Genomic DNA, 23,733 nt, shown 5'->3' with positions numbered 1-23,733 from the left:
CCTTTAATATGGGCAGTAATTTCCACAATAAGAGGGCCCTGTATTTCGTACAGGTGTACCGGGGTGCAGGGTTGGTAGCATGACCGATAGGTACATCCACTTCCCCTTTCCCCACTCGGACCTCTCGAGCATGTGTTTGAATCTTAACTGCACAGGTATGAAGCGTCATCCTCAAGGTGTTTTGCATGTAGGGTGAGGTATCGATCGATGTGTGCGACATTCCGAGAATAGAGGACAAACTAGGTCTTGCACGTGCTGGAATTAGTCTGTGGACGTTGAAAGGACCACGATGTCCCAAGAGTAAGCAGGTTATCACCGGCACCCTGAACAAATTACAAGAATTCCTGCATGGATGTTCCCCTCTAATGATGCAACCAGCAGGCCCAATTCAGAATTGAACCCCAGTCCAATATTCATTGAGTAAAAACAACTGCGGGCCGGTGGGGAAGGGGGAAAGAGAGCGTTGGGAGGAAATAGCTGAAAGGGGATGGGGAAAGGTGGTCCAGCGGGATATCTAGGATGGGGAAAGGTGGTTTAGCGGGGTATATAGGATGGGAAAAGGTGGTCTAGCAGAATATTTAGGATGGGGAAAGGTGGTCTAGCGGGGTATATAGGATGGGGAAAGGTGGTCTAGCGGGGTATCTAGGATGGGAAAAGGTGGTTTAGCGGGGTATATAGGATGGGAAAAGGTGGTCTAGCAGGGTATATAGGATGGGAAAAGGTGGTCTAGCAGGTTATATAGGATGGGAAAAGGTGGTCTAGTGGGGTATCTAGGATGGGAAAAGGTGGTCTACCGGGGTATCTAGGATGGGGAAAGGTGGTCTAGCGGTGTATCTAGGATGGGAAAAGGTGGTCTAACAGGGTATCCGGGATGGGGAAAGGTGGTCTAGTGGGGTATATAGGATGGGGAAAGGTTGTCTAGCAGGGTATCTTGGATGGGAAAAGGTGGTCTAGCGGGGTATATAGGATGGGGAAAGGTGGTCTAGTGGGGTATCTAGGATGGGGAAAGGTGGTCTAGCGGGGTATATAGGATGGGAAAAGGTAGTCTAGCAGGGTATCTAGGATGGGGAAAGGTGGTCCAGCGGGTTATCTAGGATGGGAAAAGGGGGTCTGGCAGGGTATATAGGATGGGAAAAGGTGGTCTAGCGGGGTATATAGGATGGGGAAAGGTGGTCTAGTGGGGTATCTAGGATGGGAAAAGGTGGTCTAGCGGGGTATATAGGATGGGAAAAGGTAGTCTAGCAGGGTATCTAGGATGGGGAAAGGTGGTCCAGCGGGTTATCTAGGATGGGAAAAGGGGGTCTGGCAGGGTATATAGGATGGGAAAAGGTGGTCTAGCGGGGTATCTAGGATGGGGAAAGGTGGTCTAGCGGGGTATCTAGGATGGGAAAAGGTGGTCTAGCGGGGTTTATAGGATGGGGAAAGGTGGTCTAGCGGGGTATCTAGGATGGGAAAACGTGGTCTAGCGGGGTATCTAGGATGGGGAAAGGTGGTTTAGCGTGGTATATAGGATGGGAAAAGGTGGTCTGGCGGGGTATATAGGATGGGAAAAGGTGGTCCAGCGGGGTATATAGGATGGGAAAAGGTGGTCCAGCGGGGTATCTAGGATGGGGAAAGGTGGTTTAGCAGGGTATATAGGATGGGAAAAGGTGGTCTGGTGGGGTTTATAGGATGGGAAAAGGTGGTCTAGCGGGGTATCTAGGATGGGAAAAGGTGGTCTAGCGGGGTATCTAGGATGGGGAAAGGTGGTCCAGCTGGGTATATAGGATGGGGAAAGGTGGTCTAGCGGGGTATCTAGGATGGGAAAAGGTGGTCTTGCTGGGTATCTAGGATGGGAAAAGGTGGTCTTGCTGGGTATCTAGGATGGGAAAAGGTGGTCTAGCAGGTTATATAGGATGGGAAAAGGTGGTCTAGTGGGGTATCTAGGATGGGAAAAGGTGGTCTAGCGGGGTATCTAGGATGGGGAAAGGTGGTCTAGCGGTGTATCTAGGATGGGAAAAGGTGGTCTAGCAGGTTATATAGGATGGGAAAAGGTGGTCTAGTGGGGTATCTAGGATGGGAAAAGGTGGTCTAGCGGGGTATCTAGGATGGGGAAAGGTGGTCTAGCGGTGTATCTAGGATGGGAAAAGGTGGTCTAACAGGGTATCCGGGATGGGGAAAGGTGGTCTAGTGGGGTATATAGGATGGGGAAAGGTTGTCTAGCAGGGTATCTTGGATGGGAAAAGGTGGTCTAGCGGGGTATATAGGATGGGGAAAGGTGGTCTAGTGGGGTATCTAGGATGGGGAAAGGTTGTCCAGCGGGGTATCTAGGATGGGAAAAGGTGGTCTAGCGGGGTATATAGGATGGGAAAAGGTAGTCTAGCAGGGTATCTAGGATGGGGAAAGGTGATCCAGCGGGTTATCTAGGATGGGAAAAGGGGGTCTGGCAGGGTATATAGGATGGGAAAAGGTGGTCTAGCGGGGTATCTAGGATGGGAAAAGGTGGTCTAGCGGGGTATCTAGGATGGGAAAAGGTGGTCTAGCGGGGTTTATAGGATGGGGAAAGGTGGTCTAGCGGGGTATCTAGGATGGGAAAACGTGGTCTAGCGGGGTATCTAGGATGGGGAAAGGTGGTTTAGCGTGGTATATAGGATGGGAAAAGGTGGTCTGGCGGGGTATATAGGATGGGAAAAGGTGGTCCAGCGGGGTATATAGGATGGGAAAAGGTGGTCCAGCGGGGTATCTAGGATGGGGAAAGGTGGTTTAGCAGGGTATATAGGATGGGAAAAGGTGGTCTGGTGGGGTTTATAGGATGGGAAAAGGTGGTCTAGCGGGGTATCTAGGATGGGGAAAGGTGGTCCAGCTGGGTATATAGGATGGGGAAAGGTGGTCTAGCGGGGTATCTAGGATGGGAAAAGGTGGTCTTGCTGGGTATCTAGGATGGGGAAAGGTGGTTTAGCAGGGTATATACGATGGGAAAAGGTGGTCTGGCAGGGTATATAGCATGGGAAAAGGTGGTCTAGCGGGGTATCTAGGATGGGAAAAGGTGGTCTAGCAGGGTATATAGGATGGGGAAAGGTGGTCTAGCGGGGTATCTAGGATGGGAAAAGGTGGTCTAGCGGGGTATCTAGGATGGGAAAAGGTGGTCTAGCGGGGTATCTAGGATGGGGAAAGGTGGTCCAGCTGGGTATATAGGATGGGGAAAGGTGGTCTAGCGGGGTATCTAGGATGGGGAAAGGTGGTCTAGCGGGGTATCTAGGATGGGAAAAGGTGGTCTAGCGGGGTATCTAGGATGGGGAAAGGTGGTCTAGCGGGGTATATAGGATGGGGAAAGGTGGTCTGGTGGGGTTTATAGGATGGGAAAAGGTGGTCTAGCGGGGTATCTAGGATGGGGAAAGGTGGTCTAGCGGGGTATCTAGGATGGGGAAAGGTGATTTAGCGGGGTATCTAGGATGGGGAAAGGTGGTCCAGCTGGGTATATAGGATGGGGAAAGGTGGTCTGGTGGGGTTTATAGGATGGGAAAAGGTGGTCTAGCGGGGTATCTAGGATGGGAAAAGGTGGTCTAGCGGGGTATCTAGGATGGGGAAAGGTGGTCTAGCGGGGTATCTAGGATGGGGAAAGGTGGTCCAGCTGGGTATATAGGATGGGGAAAGGTGGTCTGGTGGGGTTTATAGGATGGGAAAAGGTGGTCTAGCGGGGTATCTAGGATGGGAAAAGGTGGTCTAGCGGGGTATCTAGGATGGGGAAAGGTGGTCCAGCTGGGTATATAGGATGGGGAAAGGTGGTCTAGCGGGGTATCTAGGATGGGGAAAGGTGGTCTAGCGGGGTATCTAGGATGGGGAATGGTGATTTAGCGGGGTATATAGGATGGGAAAAGGTGGTCTTGCTGGGTATCTAGGATGGGGAAAGGTGGTTTAGCAGGGTATATACGATGGGAAAAGGTGGTCTGGCAGGGTATATAGCATGGGAAAAGGTGGTCTAGCGGGGTATCTAGGATGGGAAAAGGTGGTCTAGCAGGGTATATAGGATGGGGAAAGGTGGTCTAGCGGGGTATCTAGGATGGGAAAAGGTGGTCTAGCGGGGTATCTAGGATGGGGAAAGGTGGTCTAGCAGGATATCTAGGATGGGGAAAGGTGGTCTAGCGGGGTATATAGGATGGGGAAAGGTGGTCTAGTGGGGTATCAAGGATGGGGAAAGGTGGTTTAGCGGGGTACATAGGATGGGAAAAGGTGGTCTGGCGGTGTATATAGGATGGGAAAAGGTGGTCTAGCGGGGTATCTAGGATGGGAAAAGGTGGTCTAGTGGGGTATATAGGATGGGGAAAGGTGGTCAAGCAGGGTATCTAGGATGGGAAAAGGTGGTCTAGCGGGGTTTCTAGGATGGGGAAAGGTGGTCTAGCGGGGTATCTAGGATGGGGAAAGGTGGTCTAGCGGGGTATCTAGGATGGGAAAAGGTGGTCTAGCTGGGTATCAAGGATGGGGAAAGGTGTGTCTAGCGGGGTATCTAGGATGGGAAAGGTGGTCTAGCGGGGTATCTAGGATGGGGAAAGGTGGTCTAGCAGGGTATCTAGGATGGGGAAAGGTGGTCTAGCGTGGTATCTAGGATAGGAAAAGGTGGTCTAGCGGGGTGTCTAGGATTGGGAAAAGGTGGTCTAGCGGGGTATCTAGGATGGGGAAAGGTGGTCTAGCGGGGTATCTAGGATGGGGAAAGGTGGTCCAGCAGGGTATATAGGATGGGAAAAGGTGGTCTAGCGGGGTATTTAAGATGGGGAAAGGTGGTCTAGTGGGGTATCTAGGATGGGGAAAGGTGGTCTTGCGGGGTATCAAGGATGGGGAAAGGTGGTCTAGTGGGGTATCTAGGATGGGGAAAGGTGGTCTAGCGGGGTATCTAGAATGGGGAAAGGTGGTCTGGCAGTGTATCTAGGATGGGGAAAGGTGGTCTTGCGGGGTATCTAAGATGGGGAAAGGTGGTCTAGCGGGGTATCTAGGATGGGAAAAGGTGGACTAGCGGGGTATCTAGAATGGGGAAGGGTGGTCTAGCGGGGTATCTAGGATGGGGAAAGGTGGTCTACCTGGGTATCAAGGATGGGGAAAGGTGGTCTAGCGGGGTATCTAGGATGGGAAAAGGTGGTCTAGTGGGGTATCTAGGATGGGGAAAGGTGGTCTACCAGGGTATCTAGGATGGGGAAAGGTGGTCTGGCAGTGTATCTAGGATGGGGAAAGGTGGTCTTGCGGGGTATCTAAGATGGGGAAAGGTGGTCTAGCGTGGTATCTAGGATGGGAAAAGGTGGTCGAGCTGGGTATCAAGGATGGGGAAAGGTGGTCTAGCAGGGTATCTAGGATGGGGAAAGGTGGTCTAGCGGGGTATCTAGGATGGGGAAAGGTGGTCTGGCAGGGTATCTAGGATGGGGAAAGGTGGTCTACCTAGGTATCAAGGATGGGGAAAGGTGGTCCAGTGGGGTATCTAGGATGGGGAAAGGTGGTCTAGCGGGGTATCTAGGATCTGAAAAGGTTGTCTAGTGGGGTATCTAGGATGGTGAAAGGTGGTCTAGCGGGGTATCAATGGATCATGCAAATGATGGAAAGAGGAGATCAAAATCAGACCACTTGTCGATCCGCCATAAACAGATGACCCTCAATAATTCGTTCAGGTCCTGCCCTGGCCTTCCTTTCGCTCAGACTTTGTACCATTTAAGCACCTGTAGGATGAGTTCGCACATTAAAGTAGTTCCTTCCTATTAGAGTCTTCTGTTGCGTATTATTTAGGGTAAAATTCTTTCAGTATGATGTGATGTTTAACTAAGGTTATTCATTCTTTATCAAATGAACGGACTAATGAGTCTACCTTCCCTACAGAGGGCAGTGGAGTGAGCCGAAAGTCGGGAAGTGGTAGCATGGATCGCCGTGTGACGTCACGGCCCATACCTGCGAGTCCATCCTCTCTTGTGCCTCCCAGTCCCAGCCTCGGCCAATCCGGTGGTGAGTGCGCCCATTATTTTTCTCAGACTGAAAGAATCCTTCCATACAATAAGAACATTTGTAATTGTTATAAAATTGGTTGACATCTTCTCTGGGATCGTATAATGGAAGATGGCTTTGTTCACGTGGCTGGGCAGGTGTTCGAGGCACAAGCACAATAACAGTAACATCAACAACGGGTGTGGAGTCGATGCGAGGTCGTACCCCACCTGCCCCATTTCCACGCTCCCCGCGCAGTGCAACACCACGATCACCTGGTTATTCCTCACTAGACAGGAAACAGCATAACACCATCACCAACAGCTTCGACTTCGGCACAGGTGAGCAGCGTATGCATGGGACACGTATATGGGCTGCAATGGATCAAACATGCAATGTATAAAACATGCAATGGATCAAACATGCAATGCATCAAACATGCAATGCATCAAACATGCAATGGATCAAACATGCAATGGATCAAACATGCAATGGATCAAAGATGCAATGGATCAAAGATGCAATGCATCAAACATGCAATGCATCAAACATGCAATGTATAAAACATGCAATGGATCAAACATGCAATGGATCAAACATGCAATGGATCAAACATGCAATATGTCAAACATGCAATGTGTCAAACATACAATGGATCAAACATGCAATGCATCAAACATGCAATGCATCAAACATGCAATGTATAAAACATGCAATGGATCAAACATGCAATGGATCAAACATGCAATGGATCAAACATGCAAAGCATCAAACATGCAATGTATAAAACATGCAATGGATCAAACATGCAATGGATCAAACATGCAATGGATCAAACATGCAATGGATCAAACGTGCAATGTGTCAAACATGCAATGTGTCAAATATACTGTCGCGCAATTGCCCTCGGTTAATACCATGGGATCGTGGATGGCCAAACAAACTTTAATGGAGGCGTTTATTCAATGACGGATTTGACTGGGCAGCACGGGAGGAAGAAGGAAGAGGAAGAAGCGGCGAGCTCTTATCTCAAGGCTCTGACGGCAGCCATCGATCCTGTAGGAAATGAAATCAAGCGAACGAAAACCCGAATTCAATATACAAAAAGAAACGATTTATTATGCGGAATCCGAGAACAATGGACACGCCGGTAAATAACTATGATTCCTAAATCAGGATCCCGCACACCTCACTTCAACAACAGCACAGGGGAATGAATAATGCAAAAATAAGCGTTGTGTGCGCATTTGTGTTGGCTTATATTTGTGCGTCAGGAATCGTCCGGTCTCTGCACGTCGTCCGAACACAGCTCCGGTTGGCGCGATCTGCTCGGCCGTTGGTGCGAACTGCTCGGTCGTTGGCGTGAACCAGGCCCTGATGCGCCCTTGCTTGCTCAGCCCCGATGAAGGCCTCCCGCGCGAGGCAAACGAGTGCGCATCCCGCTCCCCAACCGTGCCCTTCCTCACGAACGCGGCACGGAAACCGCGGCTCTACGTTCTTGGGGCTCTGCCGTTTTACGAACACCACGCATGCAGTCTCTTCTCAGTTCACAACCACAGGTCACGTCCCGCACACCGTCGCTCGCCAACGTCCAACAGGAAGTGGGGAGAGTCAATGGCAGAGGAATACGCGAGGGCCAAGCGAGAGAGAGTATCCAACAACGACACAGGAAGGAGAGGGACGGCGATGCTGACAGAGGCAAAATGCGACCGCTCGCTATTGATCCAGCATGAGAAGGGTCAAAATGTCGGCTCGCCGTTCGTGGAGACGCTTCTCCTCTGACATCATTGATCCTCTCTTCCAATCAGTCCTTCGCAAGGTGGGCGTGGCCTCAGCCTGCCTGAGCAATGAGTGTTGCTTTGTGGTGATGTAACTGACTGCAGCTGCATCGGCGGTGCCCCGAACTGGCTTTCGGTGAGTTTTATAAGGGGGGAATGCATTAATGTGTGTGCTATGGGCCTACTAAGTGTCGATAAGAGTGCGTTGCCATGTGGGACACTGGGATGCTAATAGAGGGAATGACACACAATGGAGTTACCATATTCCCCAATTCTAGTTACCAAGCCCCGCCCCTCGTGGCGGGGACACAGATACGCACTTATTCCGACATATGGGCTAAACACAGAACTTATTGCAGGTGAGGTTCCCTCTCACGACAGCCGGACACCTACCTATGCAGATCTACCTGGATCTAGATATTCCTCTACTCCAAATTCATAACAATACAATGGATCAAACATGCAATGCATCAAACATGCAATGCATCAAACATGCAATGTATAAAACATGCAATGGATCAAACATGCAATGGATCAAACATGCAATGTATAAAACATGCAATGTATCAAACATGCAATGTATAAAACATGCAATGGATCAAACATGCAATGTATAAAACATGCAATGGATCAAACATGCAATGGATCAAACATGCAATGTATAAAACATACAATGGATCAAACATGCAATGGATCAAACATGCAATGGATCAACCATGCAATGGATCAAACATGCAATGTATAAAACATGCAATGGATCAAACATGCAATGGATCAAACATGCAATGGATCAAACATGCAATGGATCAAACATGCAATGTATAAAACATGCAATGGATCTAACATGCAATGTATAAAACATGCAATGGATCAAACATGCAATGGATCTAACATGCAATGTATCAAACATGCAATGTATAAAACATGCAATTGATCAAACGGCCAATCAAATGATTCTTAAGCAAATTTCGGGATTTCCGATCGTTCTGATCGTCCGTGGATTATGATTTTCCTCAATGATCAAAATTGCAACTCAGCTCTGATTCCATTGTAAAGAAATGGAAATAAATAATCACAAGAGTTTGAGTTGAGATTCGTGCACAAGGTACTTTGAGACGACCGTACAGACACCGATTCCCTTTTCTGGAACAGAGCCACCACCTGTATGAGTTTGCATAATGCAGGACATGTTCTCACTATAGCTATAATAATCAATCCACACATCCATCAATAGTGTAATCCATCCACACATTCCTCCATAGTGAGAATCCATCCACAGATCCTTCTATAGCGGTAATCCACCCCAAAATGGTCAAACGCAGTTAATTCATCCCTGTTTTGTTATTTTAGGAACATCTTCGTTTGGCCAAGTCTCCTCGAGGATTGGTGAAAGCACGTGATTGTTCTGCGACTCTCATTCTCAAGCGAAGTAAATTAGTCATTCCCTGGGAAGAGAGAATAAAAGAAAATAGGCACCGGGTGATAGCTTCGTCATTTGAGGGTTGAGGGTGCTCAAATAAAGGGTTGAGGGTGCTCAAATAAAGGGTTGAGGGTGCTCAAAGGAAGGATTGAGGGTGCTCAAATAAAGGGTTGAGGGTGGTCAAATAAAGGGTTGAGGGTGCTCAAATAAAGGGTTGAGGGTGCTCAAATAAAGGGTTGAGGGTGCTCAAATAAAGGGTTGAGGATGCTCAAATAAAGGGTTGAGGGTGCTCAAATAAAGGGTTGAGGAGGTTCAAATGAAGGGTTGAGGTTGCTCAAATAAAGGGTTGAGGAGGTTCAAATGAAGGGTTGAGGATGCTCAAATAAAGGGTTGAGGAGGTTCAAATGAAGGGTTGAGGATGCTCAAATAAAGGGTTGAGGAGGTTCAAATGAAGGGTTGAGGATGCTCAAATAAAGGGTTGAGGATGTTCAAATAAAGGGTTGAGGATGCTCAAATAAAGGGTTGAGGATGTTCAAATAAAGGGTTGAGGGTGCTCAAATAAAGGGTTGAGGGTGCTCAAATAAAGGATTGAGGGTGCTCAAATAAAGGGTTGAGGGTGCTCAAAGGAAGGATTGAGGGTGCTCAAATAAAGGGTTGAGGATGCTCAAATAAAGGGTTGAGGGTGCTCAAATAAAGGGTTGAGGATGCTCAAATAAAGGATTGAGGGTGCTCAAATAAAGGATTGAGGGTGCTCAAATAAAGGATTGAGGGTGCTCAAATAAAGGGTTGAGGGTGCTCAAATAAAGGGTTGAGGAGGTTCAAATGAAGGGTTGAGGATGCTCAAATAAAGGGTTGAGGGTGCTCAAAGGAAGGATTGAGGGTGCTCAAATAAAGGGTTGAGGGTGCTCAAAGGAAGGATTGAGGGTGCTCAAATAAAGGGTTGAGGGTGCTCAAATAAAGGGTTGAGGGTGCTCAAATAAAGGGTTGAGGGTGCTCAAATAAAGGGTTGAGGATGCTCAAATAAAGGGTTGAGGAGGTTCAAATGAAGGGTTGAGGATGCTCAAATAAAGGGTTGAGGGTGCTCAAAGGAAGGGTTGAGGGTGCTCAAATAAAGGGTTGAGGGTGCTCAAAGGAAGGATTGAGGGTGCTCAAATAAAGGGTTGAGGGTGCTCAAATAAAGGGTTGAGGGTGCTCAAATAAAGGGTTGAGGGTGCTCAAATAAAGGGTTGAGGATGCTCAAATAAAGGGTTGAGGAGGTTCAAATGAAGGGTTGAGGATGCTCAAATAAAGGGTTGAGGGTGGTCAAATAAAGGGTTGAGGAGGTTCAAATGAAGGGTTGAGGATGCTCAAATAAAGGGTTGAGGAGGTTCAAATGAAGGGTTGAGGATGCTCAAATAAAGGGTTGAGGAGGTTCAAATGAAGGGTTGAGGATGCTCAAATAAAGGGTTGAGGATGTTCAAATAAAGGGTTGAGGGTGCTCAAATAAAGGATTGAGGGTGCTCAAATAAAGGGTTGAGGGTGCTCAAAGGAAGGATTGAGGGTGCTCAAATAAAGGGTTGAGGGTGCTCAAATAAAGGGTTGAGGATGTTCAAATAAAGGGTTGAGGGTGGTCAAATAAAGGGTTGAGGGTGCTCAAATAAAGGGTTGAGGGTGCTCAAATAAAGGATTGAGGGTGCTCAAATAAAGGATTGAGGGTGCTCAAATAAAGGATTGAGGGTGCTCAAATAAAGGGTTGAGGGTGCTCAAATAAAGGGTTGAGGAGGTTCAAATGAAGGGTTGAGGATGCTCAAATAAAGGGTTGAGGAGGTTCAAATGAAGGGTTGAGGATGCTCAAATAAAGGGTTGAGGATGTTCAAATAAAGGGTTGAGGGTGCTCAAATAAAGGGTTGAGGGTGCTCAAATAAAGGATTGAGGGTGCTCAAATAAAGGGTTGAGGGTGCTCAAAGGAAGGATTGAGGGTGCTCAAATAAAGGGTTGAGGGTGCTCAAATAAAGGGTTGAGGGTGCTCAAATAAAGGGTTGAGGAGGTTCAAATGAAGGGTTGAGGATGCTCAAATAAAGGGTTGAGGGTGCTCAAAGGAAGGGTTGAGGGTGCTCAAATAAAGGGTTGAGGGTGCTCAAAGGAAGGATTGAGGGTGCTCAAATAAAGGGTTGAGGGTGCTCAAATAAAGGGTTGAGGGTGCTCAAATAAAGGGTTGAGGGTGCTCAAATAAAGGGTTGAGGATGCTCAAATAAAGGGTTGAGGGTGCTCAAATAAAGGGTTGAGGAGGTTCAAATGAAGGGTTGAGGATGCTCAAATAAAGGGTTGAGGAGGTTCAAATGAAGGGTTGAGGATGCTCAAATAAAGGGTTGAGGAGGTTCAAATGAAGGGTTGAGGATGCTCAAATAAAGGGTTGAGGATGTTCAAATAAAGGGTTGAGGGTGCTCAAATAAAGGATTGAGGGTGCTCAAATAAAGGGTTGAGGGTGCTCAAAGGAAGGATTGAGGGTGCTCAAATAAAGGGTTGAGGGTGCTCAAATAAAGGATTGAGGGTGCTCAAATAAAGGGTTGAGGGTGCTCAAAGGAAGGATTGAGGGTGCTCAAATAAAGGGTTGAGGGTGCTCAAATAAAGGGTTGAGGATGTTCAAATAAAGGGTTGAGGGTGGTCAAATAAAGGGTTGAGGGTGCTCAAATAAAGGGTTGAGGGTGCTCAAATAAAGGATTGAGGGTGCTCAAATAAAGGATTGAGGGTGCTCAAATAAAGGATTGAGGGTGCTCAAATAAAGGGTTGAGGGTGCTCAAATAAAGGGTTGAGGAGGTTCAAATGAAGGGTTGAGGATGCTCAAATAAAGGGTTGAGGAGGTTCAAATGAAGGGTTGAGGATGCTCAAATAAAGGGTTGAGGATGTTCAAATAAAGGGTTGAGGGTGCTCAAATAAAGGGTTGAGGGTGCTCAAATAAAGGATTGAGGGTGCTCAAATAAAGGGTTGAGGGTGCTCAAAGGAAGGATTGAGGGTGCTCAAATAAAGGGTTGAGGGTGCTCAAATAAAGGGTTGAGGGTGCTCAAATAAAGGATTGAGGATGCTCAAATAAAGGATTGAGGGTGCTCAAATAAAGGATTGAGGGTGCTCAAATAAAGGGTTGAGGGTGCTCAAATAAAGGGTTGAGGGTGCTCAAATAAAGGATTGAGGATGCTCAAATAAAGGGTTGAGGGTGCTCAAATAAAGGGTTGAGGATGTTCAAATGAAGGGTTGAGGATGCTCAAATAAAGGGTTGAGGGTGCTCAAATAAAGGGTTGAGGATGTTCAAATAAAGGGTTGAGGGTGCTCAAATAAAGGGTTGAGGGTGCTCAAATAAAGGGTTGAGGGTGCTCAAATAAAGGGTTGAGGGTGCTCAAATAAAGGATTGAGGGTGCTCAAATAAAGGGTTGAGGGTGCTCAAATAAAGGGTTGAGGGTGCTCAAATAAAGGGTTGAGGGTGCTCAAATAAAGGGTTGAGGGTGTTCAAATAAAGGGTTGAGGGTGCTCAAATAAAGGGTTGAGGGTGCTCAAATAAAGGATTGAGGATGCTCAAATAAAGGGTTGAGGGTGCTCAAATAAAGGGTTGAGGGTGCTCAAATAAAGGGTTGAGGGTGGTCAAATAAAGGGTTGAGGGTGCTCAAATAAAGGGTTGAGGGTGCTCAAATAAAGGGTTGAGGGTGCTCAAATGAAGGGTTGAGGATGCTCAAATAAAGGGTTGAGGGTGCTCAAATGAAGGGTTGAGGGTGCTCAAATGAAGGGTTGAGGGTGCTCAAATAAAGGGTTGAGGGTGCTCAAATAAAGGGTTGAGGGTGCTCAAATAAAGGGTTGAGGGTGGTCAAATAAAGGGTTGAGGGTGCTCAAATAAAGGGTTGAGGATGTTCAAATGAAGGGTTGAGGGTGCTCAAATAAAGGGTTGAGGGTGCTCAAATAAAGGGTTGAGGGTGCTCAAATAAAGGGTTGAGGATGTTCAAATGAAGGGTTGAGGATGCTCAAATAAAGGGTTGAGGGTGCTCAAATAAAGGGTTGAGGGTGCTCAAATAAAGGGTTGAGGATGTTCAAATGAAGGGTTGAGGATGCTCAAATGAAGGGTTGAGGGTGCTCAAATAAAGGGTTGAGGATGCTCAAATAAAGGGTTGAGGGTGCTCAAATAAAGGGTTGAGGATGTTCAAATGAAGGGTTGAGGATGCTCAAATGAAGGGTTGAGGGTGCTCAAATGAAGGGTTGAGGGTGCTCAAATGAAGGGTTGAGGATGCTCAAATAAAGGGTTGAGGATGCTCAAATAAAGGGTTGAGGGTGCTCAAATAAAGGGTTGAGGATGTTCAAATGAAGGGTTGAGGGTGCTCAAATAAAGGGTTGAGGATGTTCAAATGAAGGGTTGAGGATGTTCAAATAAAGGGTTGAGGATGCTCAAATAAAGGGTTGAGGGTGCTCAAATAAAGGGTTGAGGATGTTCAAATGAAGGGTTGAGGGTGCTCAAATAAAGGGTTGAGGATGCTCAAATGAAGGGTTGAGGATGCTCAAATAAAGGGTTGAGGATGCTCAAATAAAGGGTTGAGGATGCTCAAATAAAGGGTTGAGGGTGCTCAAATAAAGGGTTGAGGATGTTCAAATGAAGGGTTGAGGGTGCTCAAATGAAGGGTTGAGGGTGCTCAAATAAAGGGTTGAGGATGCTCAAATAAAGGGTTGAGGATGCTCAAATAAAGGGTTGAGGGTGCTCAAATAAAGGGTTGAGGATGTTCAAATGAAGGGTTGAGGGTGCTCAAATAAAGGGTTGAGGATGTTCAAATGAAGGGTTGAGGATGTTCAAATGAAGGGTTGAGGGTGCTCAAATAAAGGGTTGAGGATGCTCAAATGAAGGGTTGAGGATGCTCAAATAAAGGGTTGAGGATGCTCAAATGAAGGGTTGAGGATGCTCAAATAAAGGGTTGAGGGTGCTCAAATAAAGGGTTGAGGGTGCTCAAATAAAGGGTTGAGGATGTTCAAATGAAGGGTTGAGGATGCTCAAATGAAGGGTTGAGGGTGCTCAAATGAAGGGTTGAGGGTGCTCAAATAAAGGGTTGAGGATGCTCAAATAAAGGGTTGAGGATGCTCAAATAAAGGGTTGAGGGTGCTCAAATAAAGGGTTGAGGGTGCTCAAATAAAGGGTTGAGGATGCTCAAATAAAGGGTTGAGGATGCTCAAATAAAGGGTTGAGGGTGCTCAAATAAAGGGTTGAGGATGTTCAAATAAAGGGTTGAGGATGCTCAAATAAAGGGTTGAGGGTGCTCAAATAAAGGGTTGAGGGTGCTCAAATAAAGGGTTGAGGGTGCTCAAATAAAGGGTTGAGGATGCTCAAATAAAGGGTTGAGGGTGCTCAAATAAAGGGTTGAGGGTGCTCAAATAAAGGGTTGAGGGTGCTCAAATAAAGGGTTGAGGATGCTCAAATAAAGGGTTGAGGGTGCTCAAATAAAGGGTTGAGGATGCTCAAATAAAGGGTTGAGGATGCTCAAATAAAGGGTTGAGGGTGCTCAAATAAAGGGTTGAGGGTGCTCAAATAAAGGGTTGAGGGTGCTCAAATAAAGGGTTGAGGGTGCTCAAAGGAAGGATTGAGGGTGCTCAAATAAAGGGTTGAGGATGCTCAAATAAAGGGTTGAGGGTGCTCAAATAAAGGGTTGAGGATGTTCAAATGAAGGGTTGAGGGTGCTCAAATAAAGGGTTGAGGATGCTCAAATAAAGGGTTGAGGGTGCTCAAATAAAGGGTTGAGGGTGCTCAAATAAAGGGTTGAGGGTGCTCAAATGAAGGGTTGAGGGTGCTCAAATAAAGGGTTGAGGGTGCTCAAATAAAGGGTTGAGGATGCTCAAATAAAGGGTTGAGGATGCTCAAATAAAGGGTTGAGGATGCTCAAATAAAGGGTTGAGGGTGCTCAAATAAAGGGTTGAGGATGTTCAAATGAAGGGTTGAGGGTGCTCAAATAAAGGGTTGAGGATGCTCAAATAAAGGGTTGAGGATGCTCAAATAAAGGGTTGAGGATGCTCAAATAAAGGGTTGAGGATGCTCAAATGAAAGGTTGAGAGACAGAGCGATGAGGATTATTATTGGTTATTCTCCTGTGAAGATCCCTGGTGTTGGGCTAGCGGCTAGGGTGCCGGCTTAGGATCCTAGGATCCTGGTGTTCGAATCTCGGTCGATCGCCGAATTAACGCCAGGGGGGTTGACTCAGCCTTTCATCCTGCCGAGGTCGGCTAATTGAGTACCAGTTCACTGGTAATTCCCTGTTTGTCGTTGAAGGCGGCAAAAAGGGTTGGCGTCAGGAAGGGCATCCGGCCGTAAAACATTGCTTCAAAAAGGGGACCAAAAAACAACAACTACCACGGTCCCCGAAAAGGCCAACCCCCGCTTTGCGGGGAAAAATGGCCTCTAAACGGTGGTTTATTCTCCTGTGAAGAGGAACCTCAGCATAAAGGTGCCTGTGGGTAACGTACGAGAGATGTGCAATCTTCATAGTATGTATGCATTGGGGGGGGGGGGGGGGTGAGGGGTTTGGAATTTGGGAAGGAGGAATGGAATGTTATGGGGATGAAATGGGAGGGAGTTAGGGGGGAAGGGGCAGTAAATAGGAAGTTCGACGAGTTGAAGGAATAAGGAGAGGAGGAAGAAAGGAAGAGGGTGCATTAGGTAGGGGGTGGGGAGAGAATGAAGGAATGGCAAGGGGCGAAAGGGTCAATAATTCCACTATTGTTGCAGACAATACGTGGATTGGCCTTTTGTTGCATTAAAATATAGTTTTAGAAAAGCATATACAAGGAGATTGAAGCAGAAAATGTTCATTTATATGTTCAGAAAAGAAAATATAGGGCTGCCGCTTCCGGTCCGGTCTGAAGAGGACGCAGGCGTCACATGCTCGCCGCTTCTTCGACTGGGCCACTGTCTGTAGCTTGCTTTTTTGGTGGTCGTGCGGATTTTTTGGCCATTGAGTCTGCCCTCCGCATAGTCCCGGCTCTGCTCCCTGCTTCGCCTACCCCGCTCCTTCGCCTGCTCGCTGTTTCCTCGGGCACGCTCTCGTGGGTTGTGTCCTTCGCAGCGGTGTGGCGGCGGTTTTCCCGCCGTGATCTTGATTTGTAGCGGCGGCGGTTGATTGCCGCTGCATTTCCCGCTTTGCCGTGATCAACCTTGGCCTCGTGATCGTCTCTTTGCTCCTGTCTGCCCTCTGCTTGGTCCCGACTCTGCTCCTGGCTTCACCTACCTGGCTCCTTCGTTTCCTTGGGCCTGCTCCCGTGCGTTGGAACCATTGTTTCACCTCAACCTTGGCCTCGTGCTCGCCTCTCCGCTCCTGCCTGGCATGGCTCTGCGGTACTCCGCCGCAAGGCTCCTTCTGCTCAATACCCGCTCCACCCCATCATGCATCTCTGCCATCAAATCAAATGGACTCCTCCGACGACCCAGGTACATTCACCGTGGCTCCGGTCGTAAGTTTGTATATGTACAATCAGGTCACTCCATCCCCGTCCTCTGGTCGGCTCAGCGCACTCCCACTCATCGTCCCAGCGCACCTAGTCACGGCAACGCACAAAATCGCACCTCCTGCCTGCGAACCCTGGCTAAATCACCTGAATTCATCCCCGCTGTTCAAAACAACATCAAGCTCACCCTGTTCAACACCCGGTCCCTCAACAACAAATGCCTCATCCTCAACGACTACATCCTGGAGAACAAACTGGACTTTCTCTGTCTCACCGAAACCTGGCAACAACCACTGGACTACTACACGCTCAACCTCACCACACCCAATGGATATTCCTACGTCAATAAACCACGCTCGGAGGGCCGAGGTGGTGGAATTGCCGTTATCCACCGTCAAGGCATCAGGACCAGCCTCATCCCCATCGCCTCATCCTTTGAACACCTGGCTTTTAAACTCTCTGGTCGCACGCAGTCAGTCATGGCTGTCGTCTACCTCCCTCCCAAACCACACCCATTATTCCTGTCTGACTTCTCCTACTTTCTGACCCAGCTATGTTCCCTCTCCCCCTCAATCCTCCTCCTTGGTGATTTCAATATCCACATGGACTCCACTGACTCCACAATAACCACTGACTTCACTGATTTACTCACCTGCTTTAACCTCACTCAACATGTCAACTTTCCTACGCATATCCGTGGTCACATTTTGGACCTTGTCTGCTCCACTGGATTAATTTTGCACCATCTCTCTGGCTCCGACCTCACCCTCTCTGACCACTTAGCCATCACTATGACCATCAACATCCCCACCCCAACACCAAGACATTATCGCACTATCAACTTCCGTAAGCTAAACGCTCTTTCACCAACCTCATTCTCATCCACCCTCTCTGAAAAAATGTCCACTTCTCCCTTAATTGACCTCCACACCCCTTCCGACCTCACTGACTACTACAACCACACTCTCTCCTCCTGCCTTGACCAGCTTGCGCCTTTAAAAACCAAAACAGTTTCTTTCACCCATTCTGCTCCCTGGTTTACCCCTGAACTCCGCCTGATGAAAACTCGTGCTCGCCAACTTGAAAGACTCCGCAATAAAACAGGTCTCACAGTTAAATCCCAAGCCTACAAGGACCACCTACAACACTACAAAGATGCCCTCTCCCACGCCCGCTCCGCCTACTACTCTCAAATTATCCACTCTGGCTCCGGAAACCCAAAAGCACTCTTCTCGACAATAAACAAACTCCTCCGCCCCCTGGACACCACCACCCAGTCATTCACAGTAGACAACTGCATCTCCTTCCTTTCTTTCTTCCAACGCAAAATTGACAACATCTACAACAGCTTGACCACCGCCACACCCGCTCCCCCTCCAACCACCTGCCCCCCCCTTATCCTGCCTTCCCCTGTCTCAATTCTCCCCAGTCTCCCCTACTGACCTCTCTGAACTCCTCATAGGAATGAAAACTGCCACCTGCACTCTTGACCCCATCCCCTCCAGTTTTGTCAAGGCCTCCCTCCCTGCTCTCTCTCCACTTATCATTGCAACAATAAACTCCTCCCTGTCTACAGGCATCGTCCCACCATCCCTCAAAATTGCTGCTGTTACCCCCATTCTAAAAAAACCTGGTTTAAACCCTGACACCCTAAACAACTTCAGACCCATCTCCAACCTACCCTTTCTGTCGAAAGTTTTGGAACGCGCTGTAGCCACTCAACTCAAACATCACCTCTCTGCCAATAACCTGTATGAAACATTCCAATCCGGATTCCGCTCCAACCACAGTACTGAAACTGCTCTCCTCAAAATCACCCACGACCTTCTCCTCTCCTCTGACGCTGGCAACCTCAACATTCTCGTCCTCCTCGACCTCAGCGCTGCCTTTGACACCATCGATCACACCATCCTCCTCACCCGACTTGAATCCACCTTTAACGTTACCGGCACTGCCCTCTCTTGGATTAAATCATACCTCTCTGACAGACGCCAGTTCATCTCCATCAATAACTGCAAATCCCCCACTGCTCCCCTCCCCCAAGGTGTCCCCCAAGGTTCAGTTCTTGGCCCCCTCCTCTTCATCCTTTACCTGTCCCCCCTCGGTCACTTAATCCGCCATCATGGTCTCCAATTCCACTGCTTCGCCGATGACATCCAGCTTTTCATCTCCACCAAGTCCGGCTCCACCGACACCCACTCTATCCTGACAAACTGCATCTCTGAAATAAAATTCTGGCTTCAAATCAACTTCCTCAAACTAAACTGTGATAAATCTGAAATAATCATCATTGGCCCAAAAACGCTCACAAAATCCACCCATAACTTTGCCCTCAACATCGACGGTATCCCAGTATCCACCTCCCCTCTCATCCGGAATCTTGGCGTCATCTTTGACCAAACCCTCTCCTTCGACAAATACACTAAACAGATCACAAAGACAGCCTTCTTTCACCTGAAAAACATCGCCCGTCTCCGCTCATCCCTCTCCTCCAAGGCTGCAGAAACCCTCATCCACGCCTTCATCACCTCCCGTCTGGACTACTGCAATAGCCTCCTCTATGGTTCACCCTCAACAATCACCAATAAACTCCAATACATTCAGAACTCCGCTGCCCGTCTACTCACCCATTCCCGGACCCGTGACCACATCACCCCCGTCCTTTACAAGCTTCACTGGCTCCCCATCTCCCAGAGAATCCAGTACAAAATCCTCCTCTTGACCTACAAAGCCCTCCATAACCTGGCCCCATCCTACCTGGCTGACCTCCTCTCCAGACACACTCCCACCCGCAACCTCCGCTCTGCTGGTACCAACCTCCTGACCCCCCCCCATCCGGACCAAATTCAGATCCTGGGGGGACAGGGCCTTCTCCATCGCTGCTCCCACCCTCTGGAACTCACTACCTCACACCATCAGAGACTCCTCCTCACTCACCACATTCAAAACATCACTCAAGACCCACCTGTTCAGCACTGCATTCAACATTCAACCCACAGCATTTAACCCCTGACTATCACTTCTCCTTCTCCCTCCTTTTGCTTTAAATATTTCCCTATTGATTCTTGTCTTTTTGCAATTGTTGTTTTCATGTTTTGTTATGCATTATGTTTTGCACTCTGTCAAAGCGCCTTTGGGCTTCATGAAAAGCGCTATACAAAATAAATGAATTATTATTATTATTATTATTGTGGCCATCATGGCATCGTCACAACACTTTAAGAACCCAGACACGTGGTGAAACCACCCGCTGTGACCACATGCTCTTGAGGGAAGAGAGAAGGATATATACTCCTCGAAAACTGAATGGAATTCTCCATTTTGTCATGATGTTTTGCAGGCAGTACATTTGTTTCGTTTGATCCCTCAGATGGAGGTCCTCAATGCCAAACAGGAAATCAGAGCTGTCTCCCTTGATATATCACGTGCCTTCGATACGGTCTGGCACCCCGCTCTGCTCACCAAACTCTCCTTTGGTATCCATGGAAATCTCCACGCATGGCTGGTGGACTTCCTCTCTGGTCGTAGTCAACGTGTGGCCCTGAATGGGTTTCTCTCATCTCCTCTTCCTGTTCAGGCTGGAGTTCCCCAAGGCAGTGTTCTGGGCCCTGTGCTTTTTCTGGTCTTCATCAATGATCTCTCCGACTCTCTGGAAAATCCTCTGTATCTCTTTGCTGATGACTCCACTCTCTGCCGCTCCATTCCTCATCCCTCAGATAGGCAGTCTGCAGCCTCCTCACTCTCTGCAGACCTGGACAAAATCACAGACTGGGCAAACAAGTGGAACATGTCTTTCAATCCTGACAAATCTCACTCTCTTACGATGTCTCTCTGAAAAGATCGACTGGACAACCCTCCCATCCACTTTCTGAATAATCCTCTCCAAGAAGTTCTGTCACTCAAGCTTTTGGGTCTCACGATCTGCCATGATCTTTCCTGGGAAAACCACATTTCCAAGCTGGCCTCCAAAGCCAGTCGCCGACTGGGCATCCTCCATCGTGCGAAGTCCTTCCTTGGCACACCTGAGCTCCTCACCACATACAAGGCTTTCATCCGCAGCTCAATGGATTACTGCTCTCCCCTCTGGGCCGGTGCACCTGCCTCACACCTAGCTCGTCTTCACGCTGTTGAAACCAAAGCATTCAGAATCATTGGAATCTCCTGCGATGAAGCTAACTCCGAGGGCCTTTCACTTACTCACCGCAGGCAGGTTGGTGGTCTTTCTGTCTTCTACCGACTCCTCTCTGGCCTTGCCCCCCCCAGCTCTCTCTGGGCTCTGTCCCCCAAATATTCCTACAGGTCGCACAAGATCTGCCTGCAACCCTCTTATGGTTAAACTGCCAAAATCAAGACTCTGCTCACCTTCACTCCTTCATTCCTCTTTTCTCGCACCTCTGGAACAAACTCCCTCACTCTCTTCAATCCCACTCCTCCCTCAAGGTCTTTAAAACAGCTGTTCACCACCATCTCTTATCTTCCCCCATCCAAAACCTTGATCTTTTGCACCCCCATGAATACACCCCAAATCCACCTCTTTCAATCTCCGACTTCATTCCTGAAATAGTGCTGCTTCGAACTTCACTCCAGCACCCATTGGATGCTTATCATATGCAAGTAGTTCGTGTTTAAAACAGGTGTTTCTCCCTGATACTGCCCCAGGTGTGTACGAAGGAATAGTTTGCGACATCTCACAGAAGGACATGTAATCTCACAATCCGTTTGATTTTGTTTCCTCTTTTGAACTGCCCTCCTCATGGTGTTTCTCCATTTGATATAACATTTGATTTGGATGTTTTGCTAAATCCATGAAGCCAGGTGTATCATTTGCCCTTATGAACATGTGATTGGCTCACACAGGTTGCATGACTTTAGTACTGACAAATAACGAGCTTCCGTCCATGTTTAATGTTCTGATGACTTTATTTCTTATGTTTCAGACTTTACGAGCCGCCCTTCCTCTCCTGAAGGTCCACAGCATACAATAGGTAAGTGAGCATCTTCCACTCTTTGTATGCACCTTTACAGATTTATGGGATTTCATGAGTTTGATGGAATGCACATCCGGTTATCATGATAACTAGTAGGAGAGTTTATTTTTAAGAGGATGCCTGCTTAATATGTTGCTCAAATGCATCATTATGCTTTTACATAACCATCTCTAATGTCTGCTTCTTCTTCTTCCTCCTATTCTCGCTAGAAACAAGAGGGCGCAGCCAAAGCAGAGGTGAGCACTTTTTCTCTTCGTCGATTCGCTTGTGCTGCTTTCGATTACCTGTGTACACACCTGGGTGCTCTCAAGTGGTCACACAAATGTGTAAAGTTTGTCATTTACATGAAGGTCCATTATGACCGTAAGTTATCATGTCGGCTCTGTTCCTATTTTCACCAACAGAAAGTCAAATCCGCCAACGACTCCAAAGTTCTTCTCCATCTACTCGATGTAAGTCGTGCGTACTCCTCGAGGGACTCCGTGACACCTGTTTGGTCCTGCCGGCACCCAGACACCACTTCCTGATCACAATTTCTCATCATGCCCAATGCAACATAAGTCATGCTATTGCTCATGTCTCGCCAGCTCGGCTTATGTCTTCAATGGCTCAATGACTCCACACTCATCCGTTCACATAATTCCACAAATTAATAATGACGAGCTTCATCTACTTTCTGTAATCGTACACTGATTTTAAAACTTCCCTTTCATCCTTTGCACACAGGGTCGGAGCTGGATGATGTAAAACGTCTAACAAAGGGGAGTAGATCGACCAGCATAAGCCCTCCACGAGGCCGGAGCAGTAAAGGAGATGCCAACCGGACATTGCCAATCCCAAAGAAAGCCAAGGTTGAAGCTCGAAGTTTGTCAGATGATGAGACCTGGGTGAAGGCGGAACGTGTCTCACACAAGGGTGAGTTTGAGCCAGCCATGGTTCTTTTTCATTCACTATCTCGACGGGTAGCAATAAACAGTTGGTTCACAAACAAAAATGCCTGTGGTTTAAAACGTCTACATCACTACCGAGTACGTTAAAAACGTCTGCATCACTACCGAGTAGGTTAAAAACGTCTACATCACTACCGAGTAAATAAAAAACGTCTACATCACTACCGAGGTTAAAAACGTCTACATCACTACCGAGTACGTTAAAAACGTCTACATCACTACCGAGTCGGTTAAAAACGTCTACATCACTACCGAGTAAATAAAAAACGTCTACATCACTACCGAGGTTAAAAACGTCTACATCACTACCGAGTAGGTTAAAAACGTCTACATTGAAGGAGCTGTGGCTCCCACGTCGATCGAAAGAATGGACGCGACAAAAAGCTTGAATTCATCTGAGCTGCTTTATTCGAATCAAACACTCAGGCACTCTGGGAAAAACGTTTTACGGTCAGCAATATATATCTATTCCGCCAGGGGGTTTGCCCAAGCCTGGCGCCAGGGGGCGTGGCCCCGCGTCCCGGCTGCGGCCTGGCAAGTTGAGGGCGAGCCTGCCCGGGCGTCCCGACCGAGGCCTGGCAAGTCGAGCGCGGGCCTGCCCGGGCGTCCTGGACGAGCCCGGCCTGGTGATCGCTCCGCGTCCTTGATAGGTGCAAGGCGATTGTGTAACCCCAGCGGCAGCCGCTACACACGTCCCCCCAGAATCGACTTGCACCGGCAGGGTCAACTTGAGGGGGGTCCTGATGACCCGGCCGAAGCGACCCCTGGCGGGTCGTGGGAGGGGGTCCGGTGAGGTGGTGGGCGGTCGAGTGGGGGGCACCGTGGACGGGGGGCGGCCTCGCCGCGGCGGGAGGGCCACCCGTGGTGGGTGGTCGACGTCCACGTGCGCCGGCTTGAGGCGGTCCACTGCAATCCGGTCCGACCTGCCGCCGATGTCGATGACGAACGACTTGTCGTCCCGTCGCAGCACCCGGAAGGGCCCGTCGTACGGCGGCTGGAGTGGCCGCCGATGTGCGTCGTGACGCACAAAAACATACTCCGCGGTGCGGAGTGCTGGGGGGACGTAGGACTGGGGGTCACCGTGGTGGGATGTCGGCACGGGGGCAAACCGTCGGGCGGCCTCCTGGAGGTCCGAGCGCTGGCGAGCTGCGGACCAGGGGCTGGTAGCGTCGGGCACGAATTCGCCCGGGACGCGTAGCACCTGGCCATAGACCAGCTCGGCG

The 23,733-nt window shown here is 48.5% G+C and overlaps 1 protein-coding gene across 1 annotated transcript in view; it reads left to right on the top strand.

The window, feature by feature from the left end:
• COL17A1 (collagen type XVII alpha 1 chain) overlaps window positions 1-23,733 on the top strand; it is a 261,339-nt gene that overhangs the window by 46,198 nt on the left and 191,408 nt on the right. The window contains exons 7-12 of the mRNA XM_068111347.2: window positions 5,836-5,958; window positions 6,096-6,278; window positions 21,510-21,557; window positions 21,770-21,796; window positions 21,965-22,012; window positions 22,287-22,475. Of these exons, the coding sequence (XP_067967448.2) occupies window positions 5,836-5,958; window positions 6,096-6,278; window positions 21,510-21,557; window positions 21,770-21,796; window positions 21,965-22,012; window positions 22,287-22,475 (618 nt within the window). The remainder of the gene's footprint in view (window positions 1-5,835; window positions 5,959-6,095; window positions 6,279-21,509; window positions 21,558-21,769; window positions 21,797-21,964; window positions 22,013-22,286; window positions 22,476-23,733) is intronic.

This window comes from Myxine glutinosa, chromosome 3, assembly GCF_964187855.1.
Source record: "Myxine glutinosa chromosome 3, kmMyxGlut1.1, whole genome shotgun sequence".
NCBI classification, from domain to species: domain Eukaryota; kingdom Metazoa; phylum Chordata; class Myxini; order Myxiniformes; family Myxinidae; genus Myxine; species Myxine glutinosa.
This window is presented reverse-complemented; position numbering and strand designations above follow the sequence as displayed.